The 27,244-nt window shown below is 42.3% G+C and overlaps 2 protein-coding genes across 2 annotated transcripts in view; both read left to right on the top strand.

Moving 5' to 3' along the window:
- The window catches only part of ASPM (assembly factor for spindle microtubules), a 31,425-nt gene extending 23,526 nt beyond the window's left edge, over nucleotides 1-7,899 (top strand). Inside the window, exons 19-25 of the mRNA XM_048498721.1 lie at nucleotides 1,306-1,455; nucleotides 1,708-1,878; nucleotides 2,750-2,942; nucleotides 4,486-4,640; nucleotides 5,563-5,739; nucleotides 7,272-7,444; nucleotides 7,534-7,899. Of these exons, the coding sequence (XP_048354678.1) occupies nucleotides 1,306-1,455; nucleotides 1,708-1,878; nucleotides 2,750-2,942; nucleotides 4,486-4,640; nucleotides 5,563-5,739; nucleotides 7,272-7,444; nucleotides 7,534-7,639 (1,125 nt within the window). The 3' untranslated portion in view covers nucleotides 7,640-7,899. The remainder of the gene's footprint in view (nucleotides 1-1,305; nucleotides 1,456-1,707; nucleotides 1,879-2,749; nucleotides 2,943-4,485; nucleotides 4,641-5,562; nucleotides 5,740-7,271; nucleotides 7,445-7,533) is intronic.
- Nucleotides 7,900-7,933: 34 nt separating this feature from the next.
- Nucleotides 7,934-27,244, top strand: part of LOC125432423 (coagulation factor XIII B chain-like) — a 29,720-nt gene continuing 10,409 nt past the window's right edge. Inside the window, exons 1-5 of the mRNA XM_048495920.1 lie at nucleotides 7,934-9,312; nucleotides 13,635-13,835; nucleotides 14,815-15,000; nucleotides 20,772-20,948; nucleotides 22,288-22,464. Coding sequence (XP_048351877.1) covers nucleotides 9,222-9,312; nucleotides 13,635-13,835; nucleotides 14,815-15,000; nucleotides 20,772-20,948; nucleotides 22,288-22,464 — 832 coding nt within the window. The 5' untranslated portion in view covers nucleotides 7,934-9,221. The remainder of the gene's footprint in view (nucleotides 9,313-13,634; nucleotides 13,836-14,814; nucleotides 15,001-20,771; nucleotides 20,949-22,287; nucleotides 22,465-27,244) is intronic.

Below are 27,244 nucleotides of genomic sequence, written 5' to 3'. Positions count from 1 at the left end.
TTTTGGTACATATGAACCTATGGTTAAAATCAAAACTGGGCCTAATAGAAGCTTATGAGACTATTTTAACAAACATATTCAGTGTTCCTCTGCCCCTGATTCCCCTTAAAATTACTATTTGACTCTTCCAAGCAAATTATTTTCTTCCTCCCACCCTTTATATCTGAAACAAGGAAAATTTATGTGTCAGATCCATTTCTGTGTAAAACAAAGAGCACTAACATTCTTTGCTAAAGTCAGTGGGATTTCACAAATACTTATATTGAGCTAGATCAGGGGTCTGCAAACTCTGGCTCTCCAAATGTTCATGGACTACAGTTCCCATCAGCACTGCCATGTTGGTAGGGGCTGATGGAATTGTCCATCAGTCCATGAACATCTGGAGAGCCAGAGTTTGCAGACCTTTGGGCTAGATTATAACAAAACTAATCTGCTGATTAGGAAGTATGAATGAAAGCAACTGCCAAAACATGTAGATTATGTGAGTTTGTATGTGTAAACAGCTTTTTTGACAGTTCCAGCTAGTGAATTTGAGATAGATATTTTGTGGTCATTAGGTAGACCTGCAGATATGTTACTAGTGGTCAAATTAAATACAAAATAAATCACTTTTATATATCATGTATTAACATATTTTTACTTGGATCAGTGAATACTGTAGTTGCTTTAAACAGGATTTTTGCCTGGCCATAATGTTGCCTTGACTTTGGCAAACTTTGTAGAATTATTTACAACTGCATGTTTGCAAAACCACTGCCTGTTGAGCCTTTGCAGATGTCTTGCACTTAGGCATTGATGCTCCAGAAAGGTAACAGAATCAGCACCTGGTTTGCTCTGGCCCTTTCTCAGCTGACTTGTTCTCACACGTAAGCAGATGACTCCTGAGCTAAAAGAACTTCATTGCATTGGGGATGTTCCTAAAACAACCATGCCTTGCACATTACTATTGGGCCATTTATGTTGAACTTGTTTGTTTGGATATAGTCTGGCTTCATATTGTATTGGTGGAGTGAGGTCTATTAAGGATTTGAGCCTGCCTCCCCTGCAACCCAGTCCATTACTAACCATCCAAAAACACTACCATGCTAACTACAGAGGTAAATTTTGTAGGTGGTGTGTAGTTTTTCCAATGAAGCTTCTTCCCAGTTTTCCCATGTAGACTCTATCAGAGACTGTAATAGAAGATATTTTCTGCTGAAGTTTTCAAAGCTTTTATGTGTGTGAATCTGCAGAATGCCCATTCTAAAATTTCTCCTTTTGGTTTTAATATCTTTGCAGATTACTTATTTATTTCATTTCCTTTAGATTTCAGGACAGAAACAGCAGAGTTCTCTACTTCGTTTTACAGCTGGTGCCTATTATCATCTTGCTGCTGTTAGAATCCAGAGGGCTTACAGAATTCATCTTCTCTGGAAGCACGAACAGATGCAACTTGCTTCTGTTTTGTATATTCAGGTTAGTTTAGAGGAAACAAAGGCATATTTTGGACATTTCTCCTACACATTCAGATTTGTTTGTAAAATTGCTCAATCTACAGTTCATGCCTCCATAGATCCTCTTGTTTAAGCTTGTGCTGATGTTCAGACATACACGTAGGTGATTAATCTCCTCTTAAAAGATGTGGTCACCTGAAAGATGCAGTCACATGAAAATGTTGCTTTCCGTCCTTTCCCTCAAAACACTGTTGTATATCTGTGTTTTAAACAGAGATGGTATCGTGCGAAAATACAGAGGAGGGAATTCCTACAGCACCGTGAGAAAATTGTTAAAATACAGAGAATGGTGAGGAAAAGGATGAAGTGTAAAAGTGCAGGTTCTGGCAAAATCCAGAAAGGCGTGAGCCAAAGGACAATGAATAACGGAATTACTAAATTTCAGGTAAATAAACATACTTGAGAAAAGTGTTTCTTTGAGCCACAGGAGGATGTTTAAATTTTTTATCTTGTCACTTGCATGCACCATGTGTTTTTTTCCCTCTGGGTAAAGAAAATGAAGGGGTGGAGCATAAACAATGATGCTATGGGTGCTTAAAGGATGGGGCTCAATGTTTTCATTTTAAATTTGATTGAGCCTAGGTAAGCTTCTTCCCAGAAAAGATCTTGTGGACTACATCTAAAATAAATCTAGGATATCAGTACAGTGGGTCACCAGTCGGTCCATCCAAACTTATCAGTCACTCAGCTGTCATTTGTTTCTCACGTGTTATCAACACTGGCTGGGGGCAGTGTCCCTTCCAGCATTAAACAGTTGATGAAGAGCCCATTGGGCACACCCAGGCTTCATCAGGACTGAGGGATGCCAAACTAGGCAAGCTCTTGAGTCCAGGTGCATTCTCCCTCTTATCAGCACCAGACAGCTAGTGGAACCAACAATGGAGCCATCTGGCTGCATTTTAAATTTCAGTGCATCCCGGTCCTATCACCTGTTCAGCATTGATTTGAAGATCACTCCCATTTCAGGAAGTAACTGTAGAGCTTCTACTTCTCTTGAAAAGTATCTCTTTCCAACAAAAAGGTTGTGTACCTGTGCACTAAAAGATCATCCCAGAAACTTTGTGAGAATAATCTACTTCATTCCATAAACTTGTGATCTTGGGATCATTTGGAAAATCTATTATACTGACACTATTTTGATATTCACTCTGTTGTATTCCCAAATGCTCACTCCTTGTAATATTTGAATTACTCCTTGTTTATTCTTGTGCTGGTCTTTGACAATAATAATTTGTTTATTCTGGGTTTGTTTTTAGGCTTTGTGGAGAGGATATTTGTGGAGGAAAAAGACGGATACTGATGAAACTAGAGCTCTACGAGATAGTTTGGTGATGGCCACTAAAGAAAGCAAGGAAGAAATGAAGCTGTGTAATAGAACTGCGCTTGCCATTGATCGCCTTCTAAAATACAAACATTTTTCATACATTCTGGCAGCTTTAAAAGATCTGGGTTAGTTAGTAATACCTACCTTGAAAATTATTTTTCATCCATTAATGTATGGGTGGGTGTTCAGTAAAACTCAGTTGTGTATTAGTTGTACAAAGACCTCTCATTTTATTTGGTTAACTATCAGGAGTTAAACCTTTGCAACCAAAAGTTCAAAATATCTTGAGCTTATTGGTGATTATGTTATCTTGAAGGCTTCCAGAATCCTGTGATCCTATTTATTTACTGCAAGCTATTTTTGAAAAGCTGACCAGGAAGCTTTCGAAACTTGAGAGCTAAACTTGTGTAAAAAAATCATTGGAACAGGGAATACAGTTTATTCCTTGAGGCCTGTAATTTAATTATATCTTCTGTAGGTACTTTGCATTCTACTTTGGTATCCCAAGTTGGGCAGGTTTCTGGTGAAAGTTACCCTAGTATGAGCTGAACTGTTAGTGGGAGATGCCTGTAACTCCTGCCTTTGAGCACATGGGGTGGATTCAGTCACTCTGCTCACAAAGATTGAAGGCTTCTTCCAATTTAAGAGCCTCTCGATGGAACAATCCCTGAAGCTGGAACAAGATTCCCCAGGTTGAAGGAAATCTTTCATTTTAGCTGAGCAGAGTGGCTGGATCCACCTGTTGTCAGGAATAGATGATATTAGAGCTGAGTCATTCCCTTGTAAATATGGCTTCCAGCCTTCCAGGTTGCTTCAGAAATTGAGCTTGGAAAAACAACCATTCTTCCAACTCCAAAAATAATTGCTTCTGAGCTCACAGTTCAGCTTTTAAAGCCTCCATTGCCTCTGAAGAGATTAGGGGTGCTATATGATTCCCCAAACTCCTGTGTGCACCTTTTCCCAATGCAGGTTAGCTGCAATAGGAGAGAAATACAGGTTAGCTGCACTACAGGTTAGCTGCAATAGGAGAGAAACCTCTCTCTTGGCCCACTTTCCAAGTGCTTCAAATGCTTTTTTGCCTGTCTCTTTATGTGTGGAGGATGTTCCCAGAATCCTTACATGTTCCCCGGATGGCCGACATAAGATTCTGCGTGGGCTACTTTAGCCTATATCAGGGTGGTTAGATTATTAGCCTATATCAGGGTGGTTAGATTATTCCTTCTTTGAATCTATCAACCAGCTGTATGCCTGACTATAACAGTTAAGTTAGGTTGGGGGGAGAGGAGAGACGTTCTTCAGTTCAGTTTTTCATCTGTGCTGGAAAAGAATTCATGGTTATAATAATGAAGGTAAGGGTTAACGAGTTGCTGAAACTCGTATTCCAAACACAGGAACTAGGCATCGGGGGTGTTTCTTCTCCATCTGTTACCTAAGGAACTGCTACTGCTAGGAACATGTGGCAGTAGTTTTAGGATCAAAAGCGTGGGAGAACAGACTTTTTTTGTGAAATGTTGCCCGGGACATGATCATGCGTTTACTTGCCCAAATATCACAAAGGAGAATCTCTAGCACTATATTGATACTAATGTAATTTTCTAGCATATTTCCTCACTGTTTTTCTAACTTGAAAATATATACTGACTATAGTTGCTTGTTTTCTTTCCCCAGAGGTTGTAACCAGATTATCTCCTGTTTGCTGTGAAAGTATGGCCCAGACTGAAGCAGTCTCCACTATTTTTACTTTGATTCGGAGTTGCAATCGCAGTGTCCCTTGTATGGATGTCATCAAATACTCTGTTCAAATCCTGCTTAATTTATCAAAGGTACTTGTGTACTTTGTTGAGAGTTCCCTAGTGTTCTCATTGGTTTGTACTTTAAAAACTTCTGCTTCTCAAAACAAGCTAGTTCTTCAGCACGGTGATACACGTTACATTTTCCATCATTTTTGGATGAAGCCTATTTCATTATGGCTTTGAGACAATTAAATTTATATAAATACAGTACAGCTGTTCAGTTTTTCAGGCACTGCCTTGGATCCAATGAAGCATTCCGGCACATGAAAAAATTTCCTCCCACAAAATATGTCACTTTCTCATCTCTCCTGATTGATAGCACCCCAAAATGCCCCCTTCCCCCAATTCTTGGAGGAAATTTTTTGTCTGGAGACACTCTCCATTGGATCAAACTCCTTAAAGAGCAAGCTTTTTTTCCCCATTTGATATTGGAATCAGGCCTAACTTGAAAAGTCAAAACTCATACTTTTCTAGTCTTTCTTCACAAACAGGTTTGGTTGTTCATTTAAATATTGGCTTCATATATAAATATAGGATTAAATTTACTCTTGGGTATATGTGTATGAGAGAGTGAAATCCAAGAACATCTGGTGTTTTTTGGTATGGCTCATAGGTCTAGTCCTTGATCTGTGATGTAAAAATGAGCACCTGGACTTCTGTATTTAGAGGTTAAGGTACTGTCTAATATGAACAGGCTGAGCCAAGTGATCCTTTGCTTATGCTGCCCATGTTTGCTGTTTACACAATGTGGAAATCTTTTCCTGTAACTAGACATATTTATTTTTCCATTTTACTATAACAATGATTTCCATCTACATGTCCAATGTACGGCTTGTAAATAATGATTCCAAATAGTTGGACAGCTTGGGCTATAAGTGTCATGCCTTTGTGACTCAAAGATAGGATTTTAAAGAATGTACTGTAAATAAGTTGTGTGTTTTTCCTTTTTAAGTATGAAAGGACAACTCAAACTGTTTATTCAGTGGAAAATTCAATAGATACGTTGTTGGACCTACTTCAGATGTACCGTGAGAAAGCTGGTGACAAAATTTCAGGAAAAGGTGGAAGCATTTTTACCAAGGTTTGCAGCCTGTTGGCTCTTCTTGTGAAGGATTCAACAAGAGCATCTGTAAGTCTTATACATTTTTGCTCATATTCACGGAGCTGAATTTCTTCATAAATGATTTTCAAGGTTGTGAGAGAGACATGGGGAACATCCAAAACAGCAACTATAAATATGCTGATCCGGCTAGTAATGTAGTACAGCCATTCCCTGCAACCGGCATTTAATCTTGTAGACAATATAAAGCAGGGGTGTCAAACTCGCGGCCCTCCAGATGTTCATGAACTACAATTCCCATCAGTCCCTCCCAACATGAGCATTGGCTATACTGGCAAAAGCTGATGGGAATTGTAGTTCATGAACATCTGGAGGGCCACGAGTTTGACACCTGTGATATAAAGGACCTCTATCAAGCTTCAGAAGACTATACTTATTTCTACAAAAACTTCATTTAATGTACAATTACCTCACATATCCAACTTCAGGGTTGGATTCATTCACCCAGTTTTTTTTTCTGTGACAAAGAAACAAGTTACCATGCAGTCCTGAGAGGTGGGGTGAAACTGCTGAGGACGTGGGGTGACTCCAGTGCTGGCATTAATTCCACCTGCACTAACAAAGGGCCATTTATTCTGGTGCAGAGGCACTTAAGATGATGTTAGGGAACTGTACAGTGGCTCACCACTCGGGCACCAGCTCTGCCAAGGCACAGGAGCCCTCACTGGCAATGAAGGGGGCATTCCCAGGGACAAGGGTGGCTTTAGTCAGCATCCTGAGCCCTTTCTGCCCCCATTTGCTGATGCGCATTTATGCTGGCAAAATCAGTAGCACAGCCTATTGAGCTCCATGTGCCACTTTCATGGAGGAGGGGGCAGCAACGCTTTCGGCTTGCTGTCTACAGAATAGCAAGCCTCTCTGAGAGGGAGTGTGGCTGCATCGAACCAGCTGTAGCACAGCTACACCTTGTCAGGATTGCAGTGCCCATATTCCTGTTTGCTATAAAGTTGTGTGCCCATTCAGTAAAGAGACTGCTCATTTGTTTCGAAACCACGCATGCTTCTTTGCCGCTACAAATCAGTCACCACGCTGCTAGGATTTGTGAGGTTTTCCTTGTGCTGAATAGTATTAAGAGCTTCTAAAGTTCTTGTTACTTGATTTCAGTTATATATTCCAAATTTAAAAAATAATTCATTTGATTCGAATGAGGGTGGTGATATTTGTATATTGTTTAAAAATTAAGCTGGGCTGAAACCAAAAAGGAGCTAACAGGTGGCTGGGGTCCTGTGAAACTGTAAATGAGGTCTAAGGCTTTTAATAATAATGTTGCCTTGAGAAGCTGACCACTGATTCTGCTGCCATTTTCTAGCTGAAGAAAACTAGCTTTTGGGGGAGAGGGGATGAATTCAGAGCTTAGTTTCTGGATATTCTGACATCTCTGCGCTAATATTGGGCTGATTTTGTACATTTTACATGCAGTGAAAGTGATCAGTTTAGTCTAGAGAGAGAAATTCAAGTCCTAAAAATATCCTGCTTTTGAATTTCACTTAATAGAGGATTTTAAATTTCTTTCTTCAATAAAATTGTGATTTGCTCTTTAGGAGATTCGAAGCAACCCTCAAGTAATTGCTCGCCTCCGAAGCCTGTTTAGACTTATTTCTCGTAAACATGAAATGGATGCCCAAAGGACACTTGCCCAGCAGAAGACAAGTGCATTCAGAAATGGTCGAATCCCTGTCCTAGTCACTCCTGTAAGAACAAAAATAATTTCTAGGTAAGGCAAGGCAATTAAACTCGTTTCAGAGAAAGGTCTTCTTTAAAAATGCAGCTTCACGTTCATAGAATTTTTGTTTCATCCCACAGGCAGAGACCAGACTGGGTATTAGGAAAAGATAATATGAAAGAGATCGTTGATCCACTGCAAGCAATTCAAATGACAATGGATACACTTGGAATTTCTTTCTACTAATGGATCGATGCTATGTCTAGTTTTTTTTTGAAAAAAATCATTTCAGTAGTGATCATGACAGTTTTAAATGTCTGTTTGTATATATCTATGTCTGTATGTATACTGAAGATTGTTATACTTTAATCTAAAAAGTGCTTATTTGCAGACACGAGACCGCATCACCCCATATGTCCCTGTACGGCCTCTCCGATCAGCTGAGGCCAATCTACTAGTGGTCCCTGGCCCTTCGGCGATGCGGCTGGCCTCCACGCGGGCCAGCGCCTTTATGGCTCTGGCCCCAGCCTGGTGGAACGCGCTCCCTCCAGCTGTCCGGGCCCTGCGGGACCTTAGCGAGTTCCGCAGGGCCTGCAAGACGGAGCTGTTCCGCCGGGCTTTTGGAGGAACCAGCCGCTGATTGTGCCCCCCCTCCTCTGGCCCTCGACATCTGGGCCGTCTGTCATCCGAGGAGACTTGCCATTCCCCCCCCCCTTTTTGGGGAAGAGGGAATTTTAAAATTGGAATGCTGGACGCCACTCACACTTCCATTTTACTGAGATCTACTGTATACTTATTAGAATTAATTTCTATGTTTTTATCGCTGCTTTTAATGTTTTAACTGTCTTATATATATATATATATATATATATATTTTATATGTTGTACACCGCCCAGAGCCCTTCGGGGATGGGGCGATATAAAAATCTAAGGAAATAAATAAACAAACATAGGCTCTTGTACCCAAGTTTCTAGATTACTTGCTCTAAAATAACTTGCTGTTCTGCTGGTAGCTGTTTTGTCAAATCCATACCATTTTCAGATTTTCTTCTCAGTTGCCAAGCTTGTGAGGCTGAAATCTAGCTCAGTCTCTGACACCCTGTCCGAGTTCTGCATTTTTCAGGCCTAGAATTTAACTGCTGGAGTCCTACTACTGTGACTATCCATGTCTTTCACTTCGGCCCTTTCTATCTGGGTAGTTTTCTTCACAAATGACAACTGTTAGAAGTTGCCTTATCCAGGAATTTTAACAGGAAGACCCAAGGGAATGCTTACATCAAGGTAATTCAGATCACTTAAGAGGAAAAAAAAACTTGGGTTATATGATACCCTGTCAGTGACAGAAATCACTAGATAGCCAGTCACTCAGTCTAGCTCACAGATATGTTGTGAGGATAAAGTGGCGGGAAGAAACAAAGAGGCTGCCGTAAGATTTTTTAAAAGTTAAAAAAAGAGAGCCTTTGTGCTGGCCCTTTCCCCACTGTTCAAGTATTCACTTGAACCTGTGCACCTGCAATTTGTATCTGACTGATTCTCTATTGCATAAAGAAAACATACACTTTAAAGACTGCAGACTTCCAATTGGTTGGCTCTGTTGATAGATTCTGTGGGTGAATGTAAGGGGCTGTGGCCAGCAAGTGCAACCCTATGTCCTCCCTCGTTGATTTCTATTTGAGCAAATGCATTAACTATCTTGTTCCTTGGTAGAGCTCAGACGCACATTTATAATTCAGCTAAAGGAATAAACTTAAACAACTTTATGTAGATTAGGTGTGTAAATAATTAACAGGATTCCCACCAGAAATTGAGTAAATCAGCAGTGAGAGGAATGCAAACTTTTCTTTCGGTGTTCATGATGGGTTACAAGAGCTGTGTTTTTACTTTTATACTAGTGGCGTCAGGGGAGCTTTTTGCAGAAGGTAAAGTGCTTTTATTTTTGTTCTGTAAAGTCTGAGAATTAATAAATTTGTACAGTCTCTAAAGTATACTTTTGTTTCATTTCCATATATCCATTTTGTTCTTAGAAACATGCCAACACCTTTTAAACATTCGTATGGCAATTCACATCATTTACATAGCACAGTATTCCAAATACTTTGTGTACATTCTCTCGTAATCCTTAAAACAGTCATGTAAAGTAGACTAATATGAACAGCTTTAGTTCTGGGCAATCAGTAAACCACAAATGACTAATGGGTGTATCTTCTCAGGTGGGCTAGTGTATTTTGTGGATTTTTCTTGGAAGGCTTGCATAAAAATTTGCCTGCTTTCATCTGAAAGTCAAAAGTATGCCGTTTTCAAATTCCATTTCTTCTTTGTGCGTGTTCTTTAGTGCAAACCTATTCCTCTTCTATTGTGATCTTGTTTTTAGTGTTTACAGTAGAAGGTAGCAACAAAGTCCTAGCATTATCAGATAGAAACTGCACTGTTTGCCTTTTGCCAATGATTATTTAAAAATGGGTTGCTAGCTAAGCTCTACTAAAATGCCTATATTTCCTTTAACTTTTTAAAGTAACAAGTGGTTACACAATCTTTTTGTAAGGTTTCCCCAGAGCTGTGCTTTTTTACAGTCAGAGAGCTTATTTTTATTTCAACATGGAACTAGGTGAAAGGTAAAATCTGGGGTGCATATTGGCAATCCACTCTTCCATTTTATTGGTATCACTTTGTTCAAGTAGACTCTTTGTACATGTTAAAGTACATGCTGACAGCTTTTGAATTATGTAGTGGATGGCTCGATCATTAGAAATGTAGAGTGTTGGGTTTGTGAGAGGCGTGATGACCGCATGGTGACTTGCCTGCCTGGTGCGAAGGTTGCGGATGTCACGCTTCGTCTAGATAGGCTTTTAGACAGTGCTGGGGTGGAGTCAGCAGTTGTGGTTCACATTGGCACCAACGACATTGGGAAATGTAGCCGGGAGGTTCTGGAAGCTAAATTTAGGCTGCTAGGAAACAGATTGAAGTCCAGGACCCCCAAGGTGGCATTCTCAGAAATGCTACCCGTTCCATGCGCAGGGTGAGCTAGGCAAGCGGAGATACAGGGTCTCAATGCATGGATGAGAAGGTGGTGTAAGGCAGAGGGTTTCAGATTTGTCAGGAACTGGGGAACCTTTTGGGACAAAACAGGCCTGTACAAAAGGGACGGGCTTCATCTTAACCAAAGAGGAACCAGGCTGCTGGCGCTCAACATTAAAAAGGTGGCAGAACAGCTTTTAAACTGATCCCTGGGGGAAAGCCGACAGGAGCAGAGGTGACTTCGGTTCGGAATACAGTATCTATGGGGATGCAGACAGAGAGGGAGGTTTTTCTAAATCAACCACATACAAGCGAGGAACATAGCAATGTGCATGTGGCAAGAGATAGTGTCTACAAAAGGCTTGAGGGTACAGCACATAAATCCCAGGTTAAGGACAGAGGCAGGGTATACAGGTGTCTCTATGCTAATAGTAGAAGCCTTCGACTTAAAATGGGGGAGCGGGAGTACAGAGTTTTGAAGGAAGACTTTGATATGGTGGGCATTACAGAGACATGGTGGAATGAGGAGAACCAGTGGGATGCTGTTATACCAGGCTACAGGCTCTATAGGAAGGATAGGACAGGGCGCATTGGGGGTGGAGTTGCCTTTTACATAAAAGAGAGCATAGTGTCACATAAAATAGACAATGCAAGGGGAGCTGGTTCCCCTACAGAATCACTATGGATATCAATACCAGGTGTGAAGGACAGTTTAATATTAGGAATATATTATCGTCCCCCTGACCAAAGTGCACAAGAGGATTCTGAGATGGAAAAAGAAATTAGAGAGGCCAATAAAAACAAAGTTCAACATGGAACTAGGTGAAAGGTAAAATCTGGGGTGATTTTAACTCCCCATAAAAACTGGAAAAATGCATGTTCAGGTCATAGTAAGGAGGGAGCATTCCTGGATATGCTAAATGACTGTGGCTTAGAACAGATGGTTGTGGAACCAACCAGGGGAGAGGTGATCCTAGATCTAATTCTAAGTGGGACCCAGGACCTGGTGCAGGAAGTCAGTGTTGTTGAGCCGATAGGGAACAGCGACCACAATGCTGTCAGATTCAGTATCTCTGCATGTGAACAAGTGACAACTACTAACGTAGTTACATTTGCCTTCAGGAAGGGAAATTTCTCAAAGATGAGGGGGATAGTGTGCAGGAAGCTGAAAGGGAAAATCAAGAGAGTCAAAACTGTCCGAGATGCTTGGAGGTTATTTAAAAACACAGTAATAAAAGCTCAGCTGGAATGTGTTCCGCAGGTTAGGAAAGGCAGCACCCAGTCCAAAAGAAAGCCACCATGGTTAACAAGAGAGGTTGAGGAAATTATCAGAAAAAAGAAAATGTCTTTTAGAAAATGGAAGTCCAGTTTGGCTGATGAAGAATATGAGAGGGAACACAAATGGTGGCAAAAGAGAAGCAAGTTAGCTGTAAGGGAGGCAAAAAAGGATTATGAGGAACGCATGGCTATGAACATCAAGACCAGCAACAAACAGTTCTTCAAGTATATCAAAAGTAGGAAGTCAGCTAGGGAAGCCTGGTCACTGGTCACAGAAGAAAGATTGAGTAGAATGACTTCCTAACAACATTTTTGCAACAATCCATTGGTTTCCTTCCAAAACTGATTCCCAAAATATTCCCAACTCAATGTTGGGCTGACTTCCTCAGGAGTAAAAAAAAAATTGCATAGAAGTCATAAAGGTTGTCCGTAGAAAGTGGTAATTGGCCAAGTAATTAAGTCTGAGGGAAGCTTGGGGGATGTTTTTGATCCACCCCACAAAGATGTGGGAATCAGCTATTGCAGAAACACAGCTTAGCTTGGGGTTCTTTCATTCAACCATAAGTATTCCATGAGGGGGAAAGGATACATTATTTTAATATAATTGATTTGGTTCTATGAGACCAAATCTATTTTTTCTATCAATTAAAATTTCTCTTAGCTAGGCCTAGCAGAGTAGAAGCTTCCCTTCAGAAGTATCCTCAGACTCCTGTGAACTTGGGTTTGGGACTCTTGCCCAGATTTGCGAATGATTTGGAGGAATTCAGCTCAGAGCTGCGGGAACATCTTCCAGTTTCTGCAGCCAGGCTAGTTTGGAAAACTGACACACTTGTCCGTTAAGTGGAATGTGATTTAATGACCTTTTACTACAATTTAGCGATCTTTTAACTGTGTAAGCAAGGTCAAACTGCTTCAAATAGGGTACTACTAGCCATAAAACACCCAGATTGCTTCCAAAATAAGATTTAGAACTTATTTAGTGAAATAGAGGCGTGCAGGAATTGAAAAAGTATAAGAACAGTGAAAATGTTGGATTCAGAAGGATATGTATGTAAAGAGTTAAATGACAGGAGAGAGTAAAAGAGAACCAGGTTGCTGGCTGGATCAGAATTCTGTACTAGGAAACGGCCATGAGGTGGCGTGGGGAAAAGAGTAATTTAAAGAAAAGGAATGAGAGTTCTTAAAAGGAATATACAGGTGTTTACCTATCCTCAGTCAATAGTGCTGGGAGAATACATTGTCTGTTTCAATGATCCAGAGTCTTAAAACTTAGAGTTTTGCCTGGCAGAGCAGTGATAATTGTAGGAGTCAGCACAAAAGAATATCTAAGAAACAATTGTAAAGGACAGGAATTTGTGGTGAGTCCAAGATGTACAGATTTCCAGGCTCTGACTGAATCAGAAAGGTGATTCCATGCAGCTTGTGGAATGTCCTCGGTGGACAAAAAGGGCTGGCCGAATGGAGGTTTCACCCATGCCTGAGACAGCTGGTAGGAGATGTTAAGGCAAGATCTGTAAAATGTAATCAAATCTAACTGGCTGCTTGACTAATTAGACTCTGCATTCAGGAGAACTTGCATTTGTTGATAAAATTACACTGATAGACTGAGGTGAGTGCCTGGCCCTGTGAGCCCCTGAAGTGATTGGCTGATATGTAGATGCCATTCAGTGAATCAGCGTCCTGCCCAAGGGTTTGGCTGCCCAACAGCATAGCCTGATTAAGGAGACACCATCCTCACTTTCTCCAAAACAAAGAATTGCAAACTCCTAAAGTGGCTGCCAAGGTGAATTTAGCCAAGATGGAGTTGGGGCAGAAAGCACATATCTCGGAAGAGGGTTCTTGATAACACACTATCCTAATCTGAATTAAGGTCCAGGTACAAAATTCAGTAGAAGCCATGTGTTACATTTGTGAATGCATTCTACAGGAATCTTAACATTTCTTTCAGACAGGCTTTGTGACTTCCCCAGCATAGAAAATGGAAGGATTGCTTTGTACTATTATAGCTTTAAAAACTACTACTTCCCAATGAAGAATGAAGCAACACTTTCATATTACTGTTTGGCTGGCTTTACAACCGAAAATGGGAGTCAAGAGGCAAAAATAACCTGCACAATGAGAGGCTGGATCCCATCCCCCAAATGTTACAGTAAGTCAGTTTCTATGTGATGTTACATATAATAAAGTATTCCTTATAGCTGCAAGGTGTAATTGACTGGATTGATTAAACATTTTGGTCTGTTAAACAAGATTATTTGTCTAATTGGGCAGCAAATTACCATATTCACAGGTAGCGGATGCTTCTCTTTACTTGCTAAATTTTACATTAATATATGTGGTTTTTTTCAACAATACATTCCTCTGAAGTCAAACAGATGCCTTTAAAAAAAATCCAAGCCAATTTCTAAGTGTCTCTTGGATAAATAATTTCCTCAGTGAGTACTATTTCTGCAAACCTGCACATATAACCCTTTATGCAGAGCTCTCTGAGAACTGTGCTGCAACATGAATTCAATAAAACCTGGCTTCCCCCATTGACATCAGTAAAAGAGAGAGCCCAATGACCATATATATCTGTTGCCATGTTCAAATCTGTTCCCTCCAATGAACTCTTACAGAAGAGTTTTGTGAGCATGCCTAGCGCAAATAATCACTGGACAGGTAATAAAAAGAAGAATCAGACTATACTAACTACCAGGGGTCTGCAACCTGCGGCTCTCCAGGTTGGCCATGCTGACAGGGGCTGATGGGAATTGTAGTTCATGAACATCTGGAGAGCCGCAGTTGCAGACCCCTGACATAGCCCATGGTTACTTGGCATTTCAAACCAGCAAGTTTAATTGGTATCTTTTCGTTTAACCTTAGGTGTCACATGCTTTGTCTACATCAAATTTAATTGTCTGTTCTACTTCTTCCCTGCATGTTAATTCATTCTTCCTGTTTATGGAACCCATACTTAGGTTTATCAAGGAAGGCTAATATTCAAATGTATGTACGGAGATTCATTCTTTGTGGCAGGGTGAGGGAGTAGGCTGCCCTGCTGCTATAATTATCTTCCATGTAAGCATTTTTGACAGAAGAAAAACAAGTTGCTTTTTCTTTATTCAATGCACTTCATTTTTCTTTAGAGAAATGTACCATACCTCTCTTGGATCATGGTGTATTCCTTGACACAAAACCCACTTACATAATATGGGAGACTCTACAATACAGTTGTAATTCAGGCTATTTGACTCCAGGTGGCAGCTGGAATGGAACTATACAGTGTATTCCAGATGGGTGGTCACCTCAGCCAAGATGCATAGAAGCAAGTGGTATTGCCTCAGGTATTTGTTTTCTTTCTGAAAGAGTTAAGCTTTCAAGTTTAACCCAACTGTCTTGCAAAAGTTTAAAAGAAATTGATGTTCTCTTTGACTTTGTTTATAACATTTATTTATTGGATCAATTTATTTATTGGCTCAAAGAACAATGAGCAGAAATTGGCTTTCTTGTCCTTCCCCACTTTACCTAATGCTGGTCTATGCTGGTCGATGACCATAATAAAGATTGATTGATTGTCTTCGCCCACAGTCACTCATGCAACCCAAAAAACTGTTCCTGCAACATGTTGGTAGGTGGTAGTGTTACCAACCTGCAGGTGGGGCTTGTAGACCTCCCATTATTATAATTGATCACCAGTCAGAGATCAATTCCCCTGACGAAAATGGCTGCTTTAGAGGGTGGCTTGTATGGCATGTATTCTGCTGAGGCGCCTCCCTTCCACAAACCCCATCCTCCCCAGCCTCTGCTCCCCAAACTTTCCAGGTATTGCCCAAGCCAGTGCTGGCATGTGCAGTTAAATGGTGAAAGGCACAGGGATTACAGATTTCTCACCATCTGCTCATGCATGGGCATCTCTGCATCCCAATCCTGTAGAATGACAGATTTTTTGAAACTGTATATAGAACTGAATGTGGCAAGTTAGTAGCTGAATGTGGCAAGTTTTTGCAAGCTGGATATCACACTGGCAGCCTGGAACAGGACGAAGGAAACACCTAAGTCTGAGCGGTGGTGAGAGCACCATACTGGACTGGATTAGCTGGATTGGCTTAGTTAAGACTATGTTATGATCTGCCTGCTGTGATGCTGTAGGTCCACTGGGTGGCAGCAGAGGGCCATTGAGTCCAGCAGGCCACTTTACTACAGCTCCTGTAGGCTTGAAAAAGGGTGGTTGTGTTATAACTGACTAATTTTTAAGTTTTGGTGGGATTAACATGTAGTTGTAAGTTAGGTTAGGTTGTAGTTAAGTTAATTAATCTTTAGCTAGCTGATAGTGGAGTTAGGTTTAGCTGTTATATAGGATTAACATAGCATTAATAAGGATTTTTATATTATTGTTTAGCTGCTAGGTTAAATCCTTAGATAATTGTTAGCTGGCCATTGGAATAGGTTACCTGCTAGCTGGACTTATGGTATGTTTTTCTAGGTAGCGAGGATGTCTTTTGATTGTGCCCACGAGGAGGCCCAGGGTGGGTCAGGGATCCCGGTTGTTTGGGGACGTGGGAGGTATGGCGGTTGGCCCTGGCCAAATAAGAGACAGAGAGGGAGATATGGATTTGCTCGCTCTCTGTCTGACATGAGGCCTATCCCCAAGAATGCAGGTATTGGGTTGTGGGTTAATTACTCTGCTCCTAGGCTGCTGTTGATAAATGTGAGGTCTATTAACAACAAATATGCTACCCTCCATGATTATCTCGGAGGGGAAGCGGCTGACCTTGTGTGTGTCACGGAAACCTGGGTGAGGGAGCCCTCAATAACCTTACACCAGATGGTTCCGTGACAGTCTAGCAGCCTCGGACACAGGGCCGGGGTGGGGGTGGGGGTGGCGTGGCGATGCTCATCTGAGATACCATCTCTTTCAGGACGTCCCCTGTCCCAGAGATCATGGTTTTGGAGTGTTTGGGTCTTCATTGGGATCACCCAGAGAGGCTGGCTGTCTTGATAGTGTACCGGGGTTGCAGCCTACGCGACCAGCAAACAGCCTGTCCACACCGGCTCTTTGGAGAATTCAGTCTCTGAGTGGGTGTTGGAGCACCCGCGCTTGATTGTGCTGGGTGACTTCAACGCTTATGTTGATTCGGCCTCCTCTGCAGTAGCCGATGATCTAGTGTCATCCATGGCGACTGTAAGCCTCTCTCTGATTAACACCGGTGACCCCACCCATCAAGGAGGCCACACTCTGGACCTGATCTTCGCAGCAGGTGTGCATGTGGCCATATCCTCTATTGAAAGAGTGCCATGGTCTGACCACTACGTCCTGAAGGCTCGGCTTGATGCTCCTACGCCCCCCTGTCTAGGCGATGGGCATATTTTAGCCCACCCGCGGAGACTAATGGACCTGGAGCGGTTTCAGGATGCTCTGCGGGATTCCCCACCCACTGGCAGTACTCTCGATGAGCTGGTAGTGAGCTGGGATTCCAGACTCTCTGAAGCCATTGAGGCTATCACCCCAAGGCGCCCTCTCCGTACCCGTGCCAACCCAGCTCCATGGTATACTGAGGAGCAGAGAAGGATGAAGTGGGATCTGAGACGGCTAGAGCAAGGGTGGCGGCGGTTACTTGACGAGGAGTCTTGACACTTGTATTGATCATTTAGGAGGTCTTACGAGAGTGCAGTGAAGGATGCGAAGCGGACATATTTCACTTCCACTATCGCTACGGCTAGCTCGCGCCCGGCACAATTGTTCAATGTAATTCGGACACTTACGACCTCATCTGTAGGTCCTAAAAGAAATGAATTGGCATTAAGCTGTGAGGCATTTGCGGACTACTTCACACACAAAGTTCTGACTCTCCGCCAATCCCTTCCCGCTACAATTGACACAGTAAGTGAACTGGAGGCCCCTTGGCCGTCTTTGGGTCCTTGTTTGGACCACTTCAGCCCACTCGACCCGACAGATGTGGACAGGATACTGGATGCTGTACAATCTACCACTTGTCCTTTTGACCCATGCCCTTCCTGGTTGGTGAAAGCTAACAGGGAGGAGCTACTGAGCCACCTGTTGGATATTGTCAACAACTCCCTTGAGCAAGGAGTTTTCCCAGGTCGGCTTAAAGAGGCAGTGGTCCGCCCACTCCTGAAAAGACCGCTGTTAGATCCTCAGGATCCGGCCAATTACCGCCCAGTTTCGAATCTTCTGTTTCTGGGTAAGGTAATTGAATGAGCAGTGGCGGAGCAGCTCCAGCGGTTCCTGGATGATGCAAACGTATTGGATACCTTCCAGTCCGGCTTCCGCGCTGGTCATGGGACTGAGATGGTGTTGGTTGCTGTCATGGACGAACTCCGGCTTCACTTGGACAGAGGCGGTTCGGTGCTGCTGGTGTTATTAGATCTCACTGCAGCGTTCGATGTGGTAGATCATGACCTTTTGGTCCATCACCTCACTGGTATTGGAGTTCGGGGGTCAGCCTGGTGTTGGCTGGCTTCATTTCTCCAAGACCAGAGACTGCAGGTGGCGTTGGGGGGAGAGGACTCCAGGCGTCATCCCATAATTTGTGGGATGCTGCAGGGGGCGATCCTCTCCCCGATGCTCTTTAACATCTACATGCACCCCCTGGTAGGTTTAGTCCGGAGTTTTGGGCTGCAGTGCCATCAATATGCAGATGACACACAGCTCATGTTCATGATGGAGGGCCACCCGTCTTCTGCCCCTGATGCTCTCCAGTGTTGTTTAGACGCTGTTGCTGGCTGGTTGAGTGCGAGTCGGCTGAAGTTAAATCCTACAAAGATGGAGGTCCTGTGGGTGGGTCGGGGAGAGTGTCCGGAGTCCTTTGGCCTGCCTATGCTGCATGGTGAGGCGCTTCAGCTTGCCTCATCGGCCAAAAGCCTAGGGATGATCCTGGATCCGACTTTGTCGCTGAAGGCCCAGGTCACCCGGTTGGCCCAAACGGCTTTTTACCATCTGCAGCAGGCACGGCAACTGGCCCCGTACCTCTCCCGTTCTGATCTAGCAACAGTGATCCATGCAACGGTCACCTCCAGGTTAGACTACTGTAATTCACTCTACACGGGCTTGCCTTTAGCCATGATCCGGAAATTAAAACTCATTCAGAATGCAGCAGCCAGGCTGCTTACTGGCAGTTCGAGCAGGGATCGAATTACACCGATCCTATACCATCTGCACATTGAGTTCCGGATTATGTTTAAAGTGTTGATTTTGACCTTCAAAGCCATTCGCGGTCTCGGACCTGCATACCTGAGGGACAGCCTCTCCCCATATTGCCCCGGTAGGCCCCTCCGCTCCTCGGAGGAGGACCTACTCATGATCACTGGCCCAAAAATGATCAGGCTGGCCTTGACGAGGGGCAGGGCCTTTTCAGCCCTGGTCCCTACCTGGTGGAACAGGTTCCCTAGGGAGATCAGGGCCCTGCAGGACTTACAGAGTTTCTGCAGGGCCTGCAAGATGGACCTGTTCTGCCAGGCATTTGGCCAGCCTGGTTAAAAATACATCTACCGTGTCATCTGGCCTCCCATGGACACAAGGGAGGGAGGGGGGTAGCCAGACGCCATCCACATTTTTAATGGGTTCTGTTTTTATGTAATTGGTATTTAAATTATGTTTTAATATATGTTTTAAACTATTGTGAACCGCCCTGAGCCCTCAGGGGGAGGGCAGTATATAAAACTAATAATTTTTTAAAAATGTGAGTGCCAGAGAATATATCAACAATACTTAGGAATTCGTTTATAAGTGTCCTGTAACTAAAATCTAAAAACCTGGCCATTTCAAAATGTGAAATTTCAGATTCAAAATTAATATGTGTACTGAGTTTTCTATTCCTAATACAAATGACATATTGGAGAGTTTAGGGGCATTTAACATGTACAGAATTCTTCTGAGGAAAAAAATGAAAGTTTAATTTAGTATACACTCAAAACATAGTTGGAATTAATATTCTGGCATATAAAACCCATTTTGGTAAATACTGCATACACAGCCCAGGTTAGCCTGCATCTGTCAGACCTTGGCACCAAGGAGGTTCAGCCCTGATTAGTTCTTGGATGGTGGGGAGGGCACCAAGGAAGTCTAGGGTTGCTACTCAAAAGCAGGCAGTGGCACATTATTTGTTTGTCTCCTGCCTTGGAGCCTAGAGGGTTGCTGTAAGTCAGCTGCAACTTGACAGCACTTTCCACCACCGTATTTGATATGTGATACACCAACAATCTGGCAATTTGCTTTGAATGGTGACAGGGATCTCTCAAGCCAGGAAATGAACAACCATGCCCTTTTTTGACAAGCCACCTTCTTATTGGCTTGTCAGAAGAAGGAGCTGCTAGCCTGCTCTCTGCTGTGTTTAGTTCTCTGCCAGTACTGCAAGCCAGAAAATGGAGCTGAAACTACCATCTCTCCAGCTATTAGATTGCACAAAGGGCCAATAGAATCCCACATAGCCCTATTATTAGCACCTTAAATATTGGTCTGACTTTTCTCATCTGACCTCCTCAGTGCTTGTGTCATGGCTAAGCTGTTCTCAGACTGTGTACTTATTTATGTATTTACTGGCTATATTGAAACTCCCTTTGCCCTGGACAACCCCAGGATGAGGCCTAAAGTTCTCCCAGAATTGCAAGTGATCTCCAGACTACAGAGACCTATTCCCATGAAGAAAATGGTAGCTTCAGGGAGTAGGTAGCATACCGCAGAATTTAGGAGAAATGGAAGTGTCATATTCTTACTGAGCTCCCATCCTTCCCCAGGCTCTGTCACAAAATTGTTGGGAATTTGCTAAGCCAGAGTCTATAGCTCAATCTAGACTATACTGCTCACACTAAAATTGTTGATGAACAAATGCATTTAGGGCAGTGGGACTCACTACAGTATCTCATATGTAAGTTTTGTTGATGGTTGTCAGTCAGTTGGAGACCACATAGTAGAGGAAGCAGTGTGCCATCCTGAAAGATGACTTCTTATTCCAAAGTGTACGAGTGTGCTGATGTCTGTAAAATCAGAAATCAACGTCTTTCCATGTCTCCACCATTCCCTGTGTCTGCTTGGTTGTTCAGTCTTTCCTTCCAAAAGACATTCAACCACTCCTTCTTTTTTTAGAGACCTGTTTAGCACCACAGTTGTTTCATGGCCACTACTCTACAACCCAGAAAATTTTCAAGCTGAATGAGATACTCCAGTATGGATGTGATGATGGATACCAGTCTGCAGGAGGGAACTCAGTGGGAAAAGTACAGTGTGGTCCTGAAGGATGGCTCTTTACTCCCAAATGCACTAGTATGTTAATTTAAAATTTCCTCATGTTGAAATTTTCTTGCCTTGCACTGTTTCTGCTTGAGCAGAAGCAATGAACAAGTTTTCAAAACATAAGAATCAAATATTTGCCAGTATCTACTGTAACTGTGGCGTTTCCCCGACCCTGCAGGTGGCTGTACCGACCCACCTTCCCTGACCTGGGGGTTGGACTTCCCAGACGATGTTACATTAGCTTGGCCCTGAGGGCCAAGGAACAGTCTTGCCCACAGGGCGCCTTGCGTTAGGACACTGCATGCAAGCATTGCATCACAAGTAAGAACAGCACCACCAGTTGGATTACTGCCCGCAGGGCATAATCATTATCACCCCTAAAAGGAAACAGCTGTTGCTGATAGAGAAAAAGGTTAAATAAGCACAAAAGAAAAAAGCCAGGGGTTCCTTTTCCCTCATTACGTAGAGAGAAGAGACAATTAAGTGGGGCTTTTAGCCCATGGTTTTGTCAGTACTGAAAAGGTTTTTTTTTTTTACTGGTAAAGGAATTACCTGCAATGTTGTTTGTTCCTGTATTTTAACTGCTACAAATGAAAGCTATTGGACGGTGTTATTGATGGCAGTTGGATTTGTCTGCTTTCTTCTCCGTGCTCGAATGTGAAAGTGAGGTGAAAGTAACTCACAGAGAAACTGTCTTGGGAGAAGAGAAAGGGAGAGCCTTTTGAAGGAGTTTGAAGGCTATTTGCTAGCTGGTTTGTAAGAGTGTACGGACGACAGAGCAAAGGGTCCGGCTCATACAGACACACCTTGTACCTTCCTCCCGTACCCTGGCCTGGGGTCTCGGTGCTGTTTGTCAGAGCTACCGGCTTGCCTGACCCCTCTCCCTCTCTCTGTTGCCTCACAGAAGAGAGCCCTCTGATTGTTTCTCCCCTTCTCCAGCTTCCTTGCCCCACCCTGTTATGCTTCACAGGGGTGGGTGTGCTGCCTGTGTGAAGCCCAGGGTCCCCCAGCCTATTCCCCCACAGCGCTGGGCAGCAGCCCCTTCTAAGCTCCTTGCCTCTCTACCACTCTCTTCCCTGCCAACGCCCTCCCCAGTCCCTGCTGCAGCGGCAGCTCCAGAGGCTCATTTCCCTTCTCCTTTTATCTTGTTCTCTTCTTGGCCCAGCTGCAGCTCATCACTCTCTCTCACAGTTGGTTCAGATGTGAGAGGCCCCTCCCTGCAAACTCTCACTCTGCTGGCTTTTACTCTGTCGGCTGTTATCCTGCTGTCTCTCCTTTTGCCAGCCCTTGCCCTGCCTGCTGTGCTGAGTCCGGGCACTGGGGACATGGCTGCGCCCGGACAGTAACATTGGTTTGTTTGTTTTTTAAGAAATCGGATGTTTGACACTGAATTCTGTGGAAAATGGAGGCCTTCGTCCCAGGAAGAGAATCTACGAAGAAGGAGACGTGATTCAATTTTTCTGTTTGGAGGATTATTCTTTAAGAGGTTCAGAGTTAATTCAGTGCTATTACTTTGGCTGGTACCCAGAGCCTCCAGTATGTGAAGGTGAATATTTTAAACTCCCCGTGTTGCTCTGCTTCCATATTATGGAGATAGTAACAGAGAGGCAGTCTGGTTCCGAGAGTTATAGATGGGAAACCTCAATGAGAGTCTTAAGTCTGCAACACAATAAAACTTGTTTAACTAGTTTGACAGTCATTCTTTCTCCCTTGGTATTCCTGCAAATTGTTCTATGAAGTGGTACAACAATTTTCATAGAAAACTGTTTCCAGAGTTCCCTGAGAGGAATCCATAACATCACCCTGAGCACATCAGTCGTGTAGCTGCCACAAGATGGGGTGGGAGGCACTGCACCCTGGGTGTGCATCATTGAGGTCACGTGGGGGGCAGAAAATCACCCCATACCCCTCCCCCTTGCCTGACAGAAGCCGCTGCAGGGCCAGCTTCACTCAGCCAGGCTGATTTTTCAGCCGGCTGCTCTTTGCAGGCTGCTCAGCAGCTGGCTGAACTAAGGTAAGTGGGCGGGGTCAGGGGCCGGACACCATTTTGCCCCAGGCACCATTTCTCTCCCCCCCATGCCTCTGTCACAAGTACTTGCTATAGACTGTTGACTTGTAACATTGACATAATACCAAGTTTTGGCATGGGTTGATCAAGCTGCTTGGATGATCCATTCAAAACTCTGATGTAACGATCTGAAGGTAAGAGTTGCTGTAGCATTGTGGCTGAGAGACTGAACTGTGAACCAGAAATTCCCTTGATCAAATCCTGCCTTTGCCATGAGCTTGACAGCTGGCCTCTAACAAGCTGCATTCTGTTTTTTCAGTATGACAACACCACCTTTGAGAAGTTGAAATGATTTCTTAATGTGTATATAAAACCCTCAGTGTATTCAAAAAAGAAATATATAAATACTATTATTTATTATGATGTACTCATTAAAAGATGAAGTCGTGTGACAGTTTTAATTTCCAGGTTTACAGAAGAAAATCTATAGCAGATGGAAGCCTTCTGCATTATCCTCTATGGAACAACTAAGTCTTGACATGGTGGGTCTGAGGTCCTCAATGAGGGTATAGAAGGCCAGCTAGCCTAGCAGTATTTCCAGACCCTGCTTCAACTCTATCAAGCTGCAAGTATGTGACAGGAAGTTATGTGATGTCATGAGGAAGAGCTAGTTTTGACCCCTGGCTTCAACCCTTCCTGCTGCTGGGGGGGTCGGGCACTGACTAAGCCTACTGGCTTGCCTACTGGCCCGTCTGGTCCTGGTGCTGTACCCGTTTTTGCATTTTTTAATTGCAGTTTGTACTTCCTCAACAGATATTTGTCTATTTAATAATTGTTTTTGATTTATTGAAAGTGTTTTTACTTTGTTTTCTTCCAAATATCTTTCCATCTCTGGATAGTTTATTTTTTCTTGCATGTATAATTCTGCAAAATGTTTCGTTAACTGTTCCTGTATTTTATTTTGTTCCGTAACAGTTTCATTGTCAATTTTCAGTTTATTTATTAATTGCTTTTCTTTTTCCTTTTTAATTTGGGCTACTAGCCATTTTTCAGGTTTGTTCGCCTGGGCAAAATGTTTCTCTTTCAAAAATTTCAACCCATTCAATATATCTCTCCACCATCTTTTTTGTATTTTTTTTTATTAATATAATTTTTTCTTTAATTTGTTGATTTTTGGGGTTTTTTTGAAGCTGTTTTTCTAAATTTTTAAATTCCTTTAATTGTCTCTCTTCCTTGTTTCTCCTTTCTCTTTTTAGAATACTTTCTTTTTGTAGGAGGGAACCTCTTATATAGGCTTTACTTGTCTCCCAAATAATGTTCTCTTCTTGGATGGATTTAGTATTTAAGTCAAAGTACTCTATCAGTTCTTTTTCAATATCTTTTACTATACTATCTTTCTCTAGTATCCAATTTTTTAATTTCCATGGTCCCCTTTGTGTTCTGTGGCTCAGCTCCCATTTAATTGGGCTATGGTCTGATAAGATTCTTGGGCCTATTTCAATATTTTTTGTTTTTTCTAGTAGATTCCCATTTGCCCAAGCCATATCAATTCTTGAGAGCGACTCATGTCTATTGGAGAAAAATGTGAATTCTTTAGATGTATTCTGTTTTTCTCTCCAGATATCTTTAAGTCTGAGTAGCTCCATACCATCTCTAAACCCTTTTGGAAGAATGCATTCTCTTGTTTTGGGTATTTTTTTCTTCCTTATTTTGGTTGTTTCGTGTTTGTCCAGTTTAATATCAGTCACTGCAATGAAATCTCCTATTATGAGTGTATTCTCATAATTATAATTTAATAGTTGGTCAATTAACTTTTTATAGAACTCTGCTTTTTTCTTATTTGGTGCGTAGATTCCCACCACTAAGATGTTCTCTCTATCCCAACTGATTTCAACTCCCAATACTCTCGCTTCTTCGTCTCTAAATATTTCTCTAGGGTTTAGACTGTTTTTAATATATAAAGATACACCTCTTTTTTTTGTTTATAACAATTGTGGAACCCTATCCCTAAATTCTCCTTTTCCAAGTAGTTCACATGTTCTTTCTTTACGTGTGTTTCCTGTAAACATAATATCTCACATTTTTGTTTTCTTAAATAGTCAAAGACTATTTTTCTTTTTTTTTGCCCCATTTAGTCCATTGACATTATTTGAGAAGATATTTAAATTCATTATTAATATCATTCAATAATCAAGTTATATATTAAAACAACATACAGTATAATAAGACAATACTAATCACACTACCAGCTCAATCCACACTTTAACCTGGGCATCAATTTATAGGGGAAGAGGTAAATTATAACCTTAACTAAAATTTTCCCAGCAACCTGCTTTTCATATTCCCGATTTATTTTGGGTTTTTTCCCTCTCTCTCCCCCCCCCCCCCGCATTCATTAAGCAAAGGAATATATATATATGCAAAAATAAATTGATAATCTTAAATTACAATCATATTAACATAATTAATTGTGTAGTCCAGTAAATAAACCTATTTGTCATCTTAATCATCATAGATATATATTCATAATTCCTATTAGTCTCAGAGCCATATATTTTCTATATCATACCATTAGGAACATCTTTTGGTGTTCTTTATACTAGGCCCAATTCCTTCTTGAACTTTTTCATAAATTCATCTACTTTAGTCAGTGTATCTAAATTAGTTTCTTTTCCTTTCCAGAAAAACGTGACACCCTCAATTGGGTTCCATCTGTATCTTTCTTAGTGAAAGATATTAAGATATCCCTTGGTGCTTTTCTTTCTTTCGCTGATTTTGTGTTAACTCGGAATATCTCATCTACTTCCATCTCAAAATCTTCTTCTGTCACTTGTGCCAATTCTGCTAGAGGAGGTATTACCATTTGTCTCAGATTTTCCTTATCTAATTCTTTTAAGCCCCATAGTCTTAATAGTTTCTCTTTTTGCTTTAGTTCTAGGAACACTATTTTATAATCCAATTAATCCAATTTTTTTTGTTGGAACATATCTGTTTTTACTTCTTCTAGATGACTTTTAGTTTCTTTTAAATCCGTAGTTAATTGCAAAATAGTTTCTTCTAGCTTCTTTACTGTCCCCAGCTCTTCTTCAATTCTTGTCAACCTGTCTTTAGTAGCTTCCTGGTTGGCTACAATTTTTTCAAGCATTTGTTCTATTTTTGTTGTGTATTCCAGTCCATTTTTCTCTGGGGTTTTAGTTTCCATATTCCCAGTCTTTGCAGGTACATTGTTACGTTTAGTTGCCATTGTTATTCAGTTTTTGTTGAGGTTGTTCACCACTTTGTAACTTAAAGTACTAATAACAGGCTGCTGTCAATGTCTTCCTCTTCCCCTATACACCTGGTGCTCAGCCCGATCGCATCTCAACCAGATGATTTCTTTCACTTTTTACCTCCTTCTTTTGTGGATTTTTGCCTCCTCCACATGTTCACTCTTTCAGCCACTTCTCCTTTGCATGTTCTTCTGCCTGTTGTGTTGCGATGCCCCTGTACCGCCCCTGCGCCGATTCAGATCTCCCGCTTGTGTCCGCAACACACACACATTTTTTCCCAGTGCGCGTCGACTCAGAGCTCTCAGGTCTTATTAGCGTGTCACCTTGCCCTTGCGTATATTTGAGTCTCTCTAGTCACTCGCGCCCCTGACACGCACTCTTTTCCACCTGTTATGCACCAACTCGGGGCTTTCCCAACTTCCTGGTGTGTCGCGTCTCTCCGCCCACACTCCCGTCACGTACATACGTAGCTTCTCCCGTTGTGTGCCGACTCGGAGCTCTTGGAACTACCAAGGCTCATACGAGTCCCCGCCTCTATTTTCTTCTGTCAACAATGCTTTTTAAAGGTACAGTCCCCTTCGTTTTTAATTAGCTCTTGCTAATTAACTACCGCTTGTCATTTAGTTACTGTAACCGTTTCACTGTTAGTCACACTGAGTTTTATTACCACAGTTCTAGTTTCCAACGTTTGTTGTTTTTGTTTTATTTGGCTCTGTGGTTCACTGTGGTTTTCTTAAGATTTTATATCTCCGCTCTCGTCTTCCGCATTTTACTTACTCGTTTTTGTCTATATTCCATAAACGTTCCGCTCTGTCCGTGTCTCTGCCTAGAGATTATTCTCGCCCAGTTCTGTTGCAATTTGATTCAGTCGAGCCCTCGGTCTTGCTTTGCTCCAAGTGGCTCTGTTCTCCTCTATTTGGTATTGAGCTATAAGGCTTGCGGCGCCGCCATTTGGCGTTTGCCTCTCTCGTCCCGCTGCTCTGGCTCCTCGTGTTTTTAACTTGCGGGGAGTTGTTCTGATGCTGTCTTTGCTTCTCCCCCTGACCCTA

This window comes from Sphaerodactylus townsendi, linkage group LG05, assembly GCF_021028975.2.
Source record: "Sphaerodactylus townsendi isolate TG3544 linkage group LG05, MPM_Stown_v2.3, whole genome shotgun sequence".
Classification (NCBI taxonomy): Eukaryota; Metazoa; Chordata; class Lepidosauria; order Squamata; family Sphaerodactylidae; genus Sphaerodactylus; species Sphaerodactylus townsendi.
This window is presented reverse-complemented; position numbering and strand designations above follow the sequence as displayed.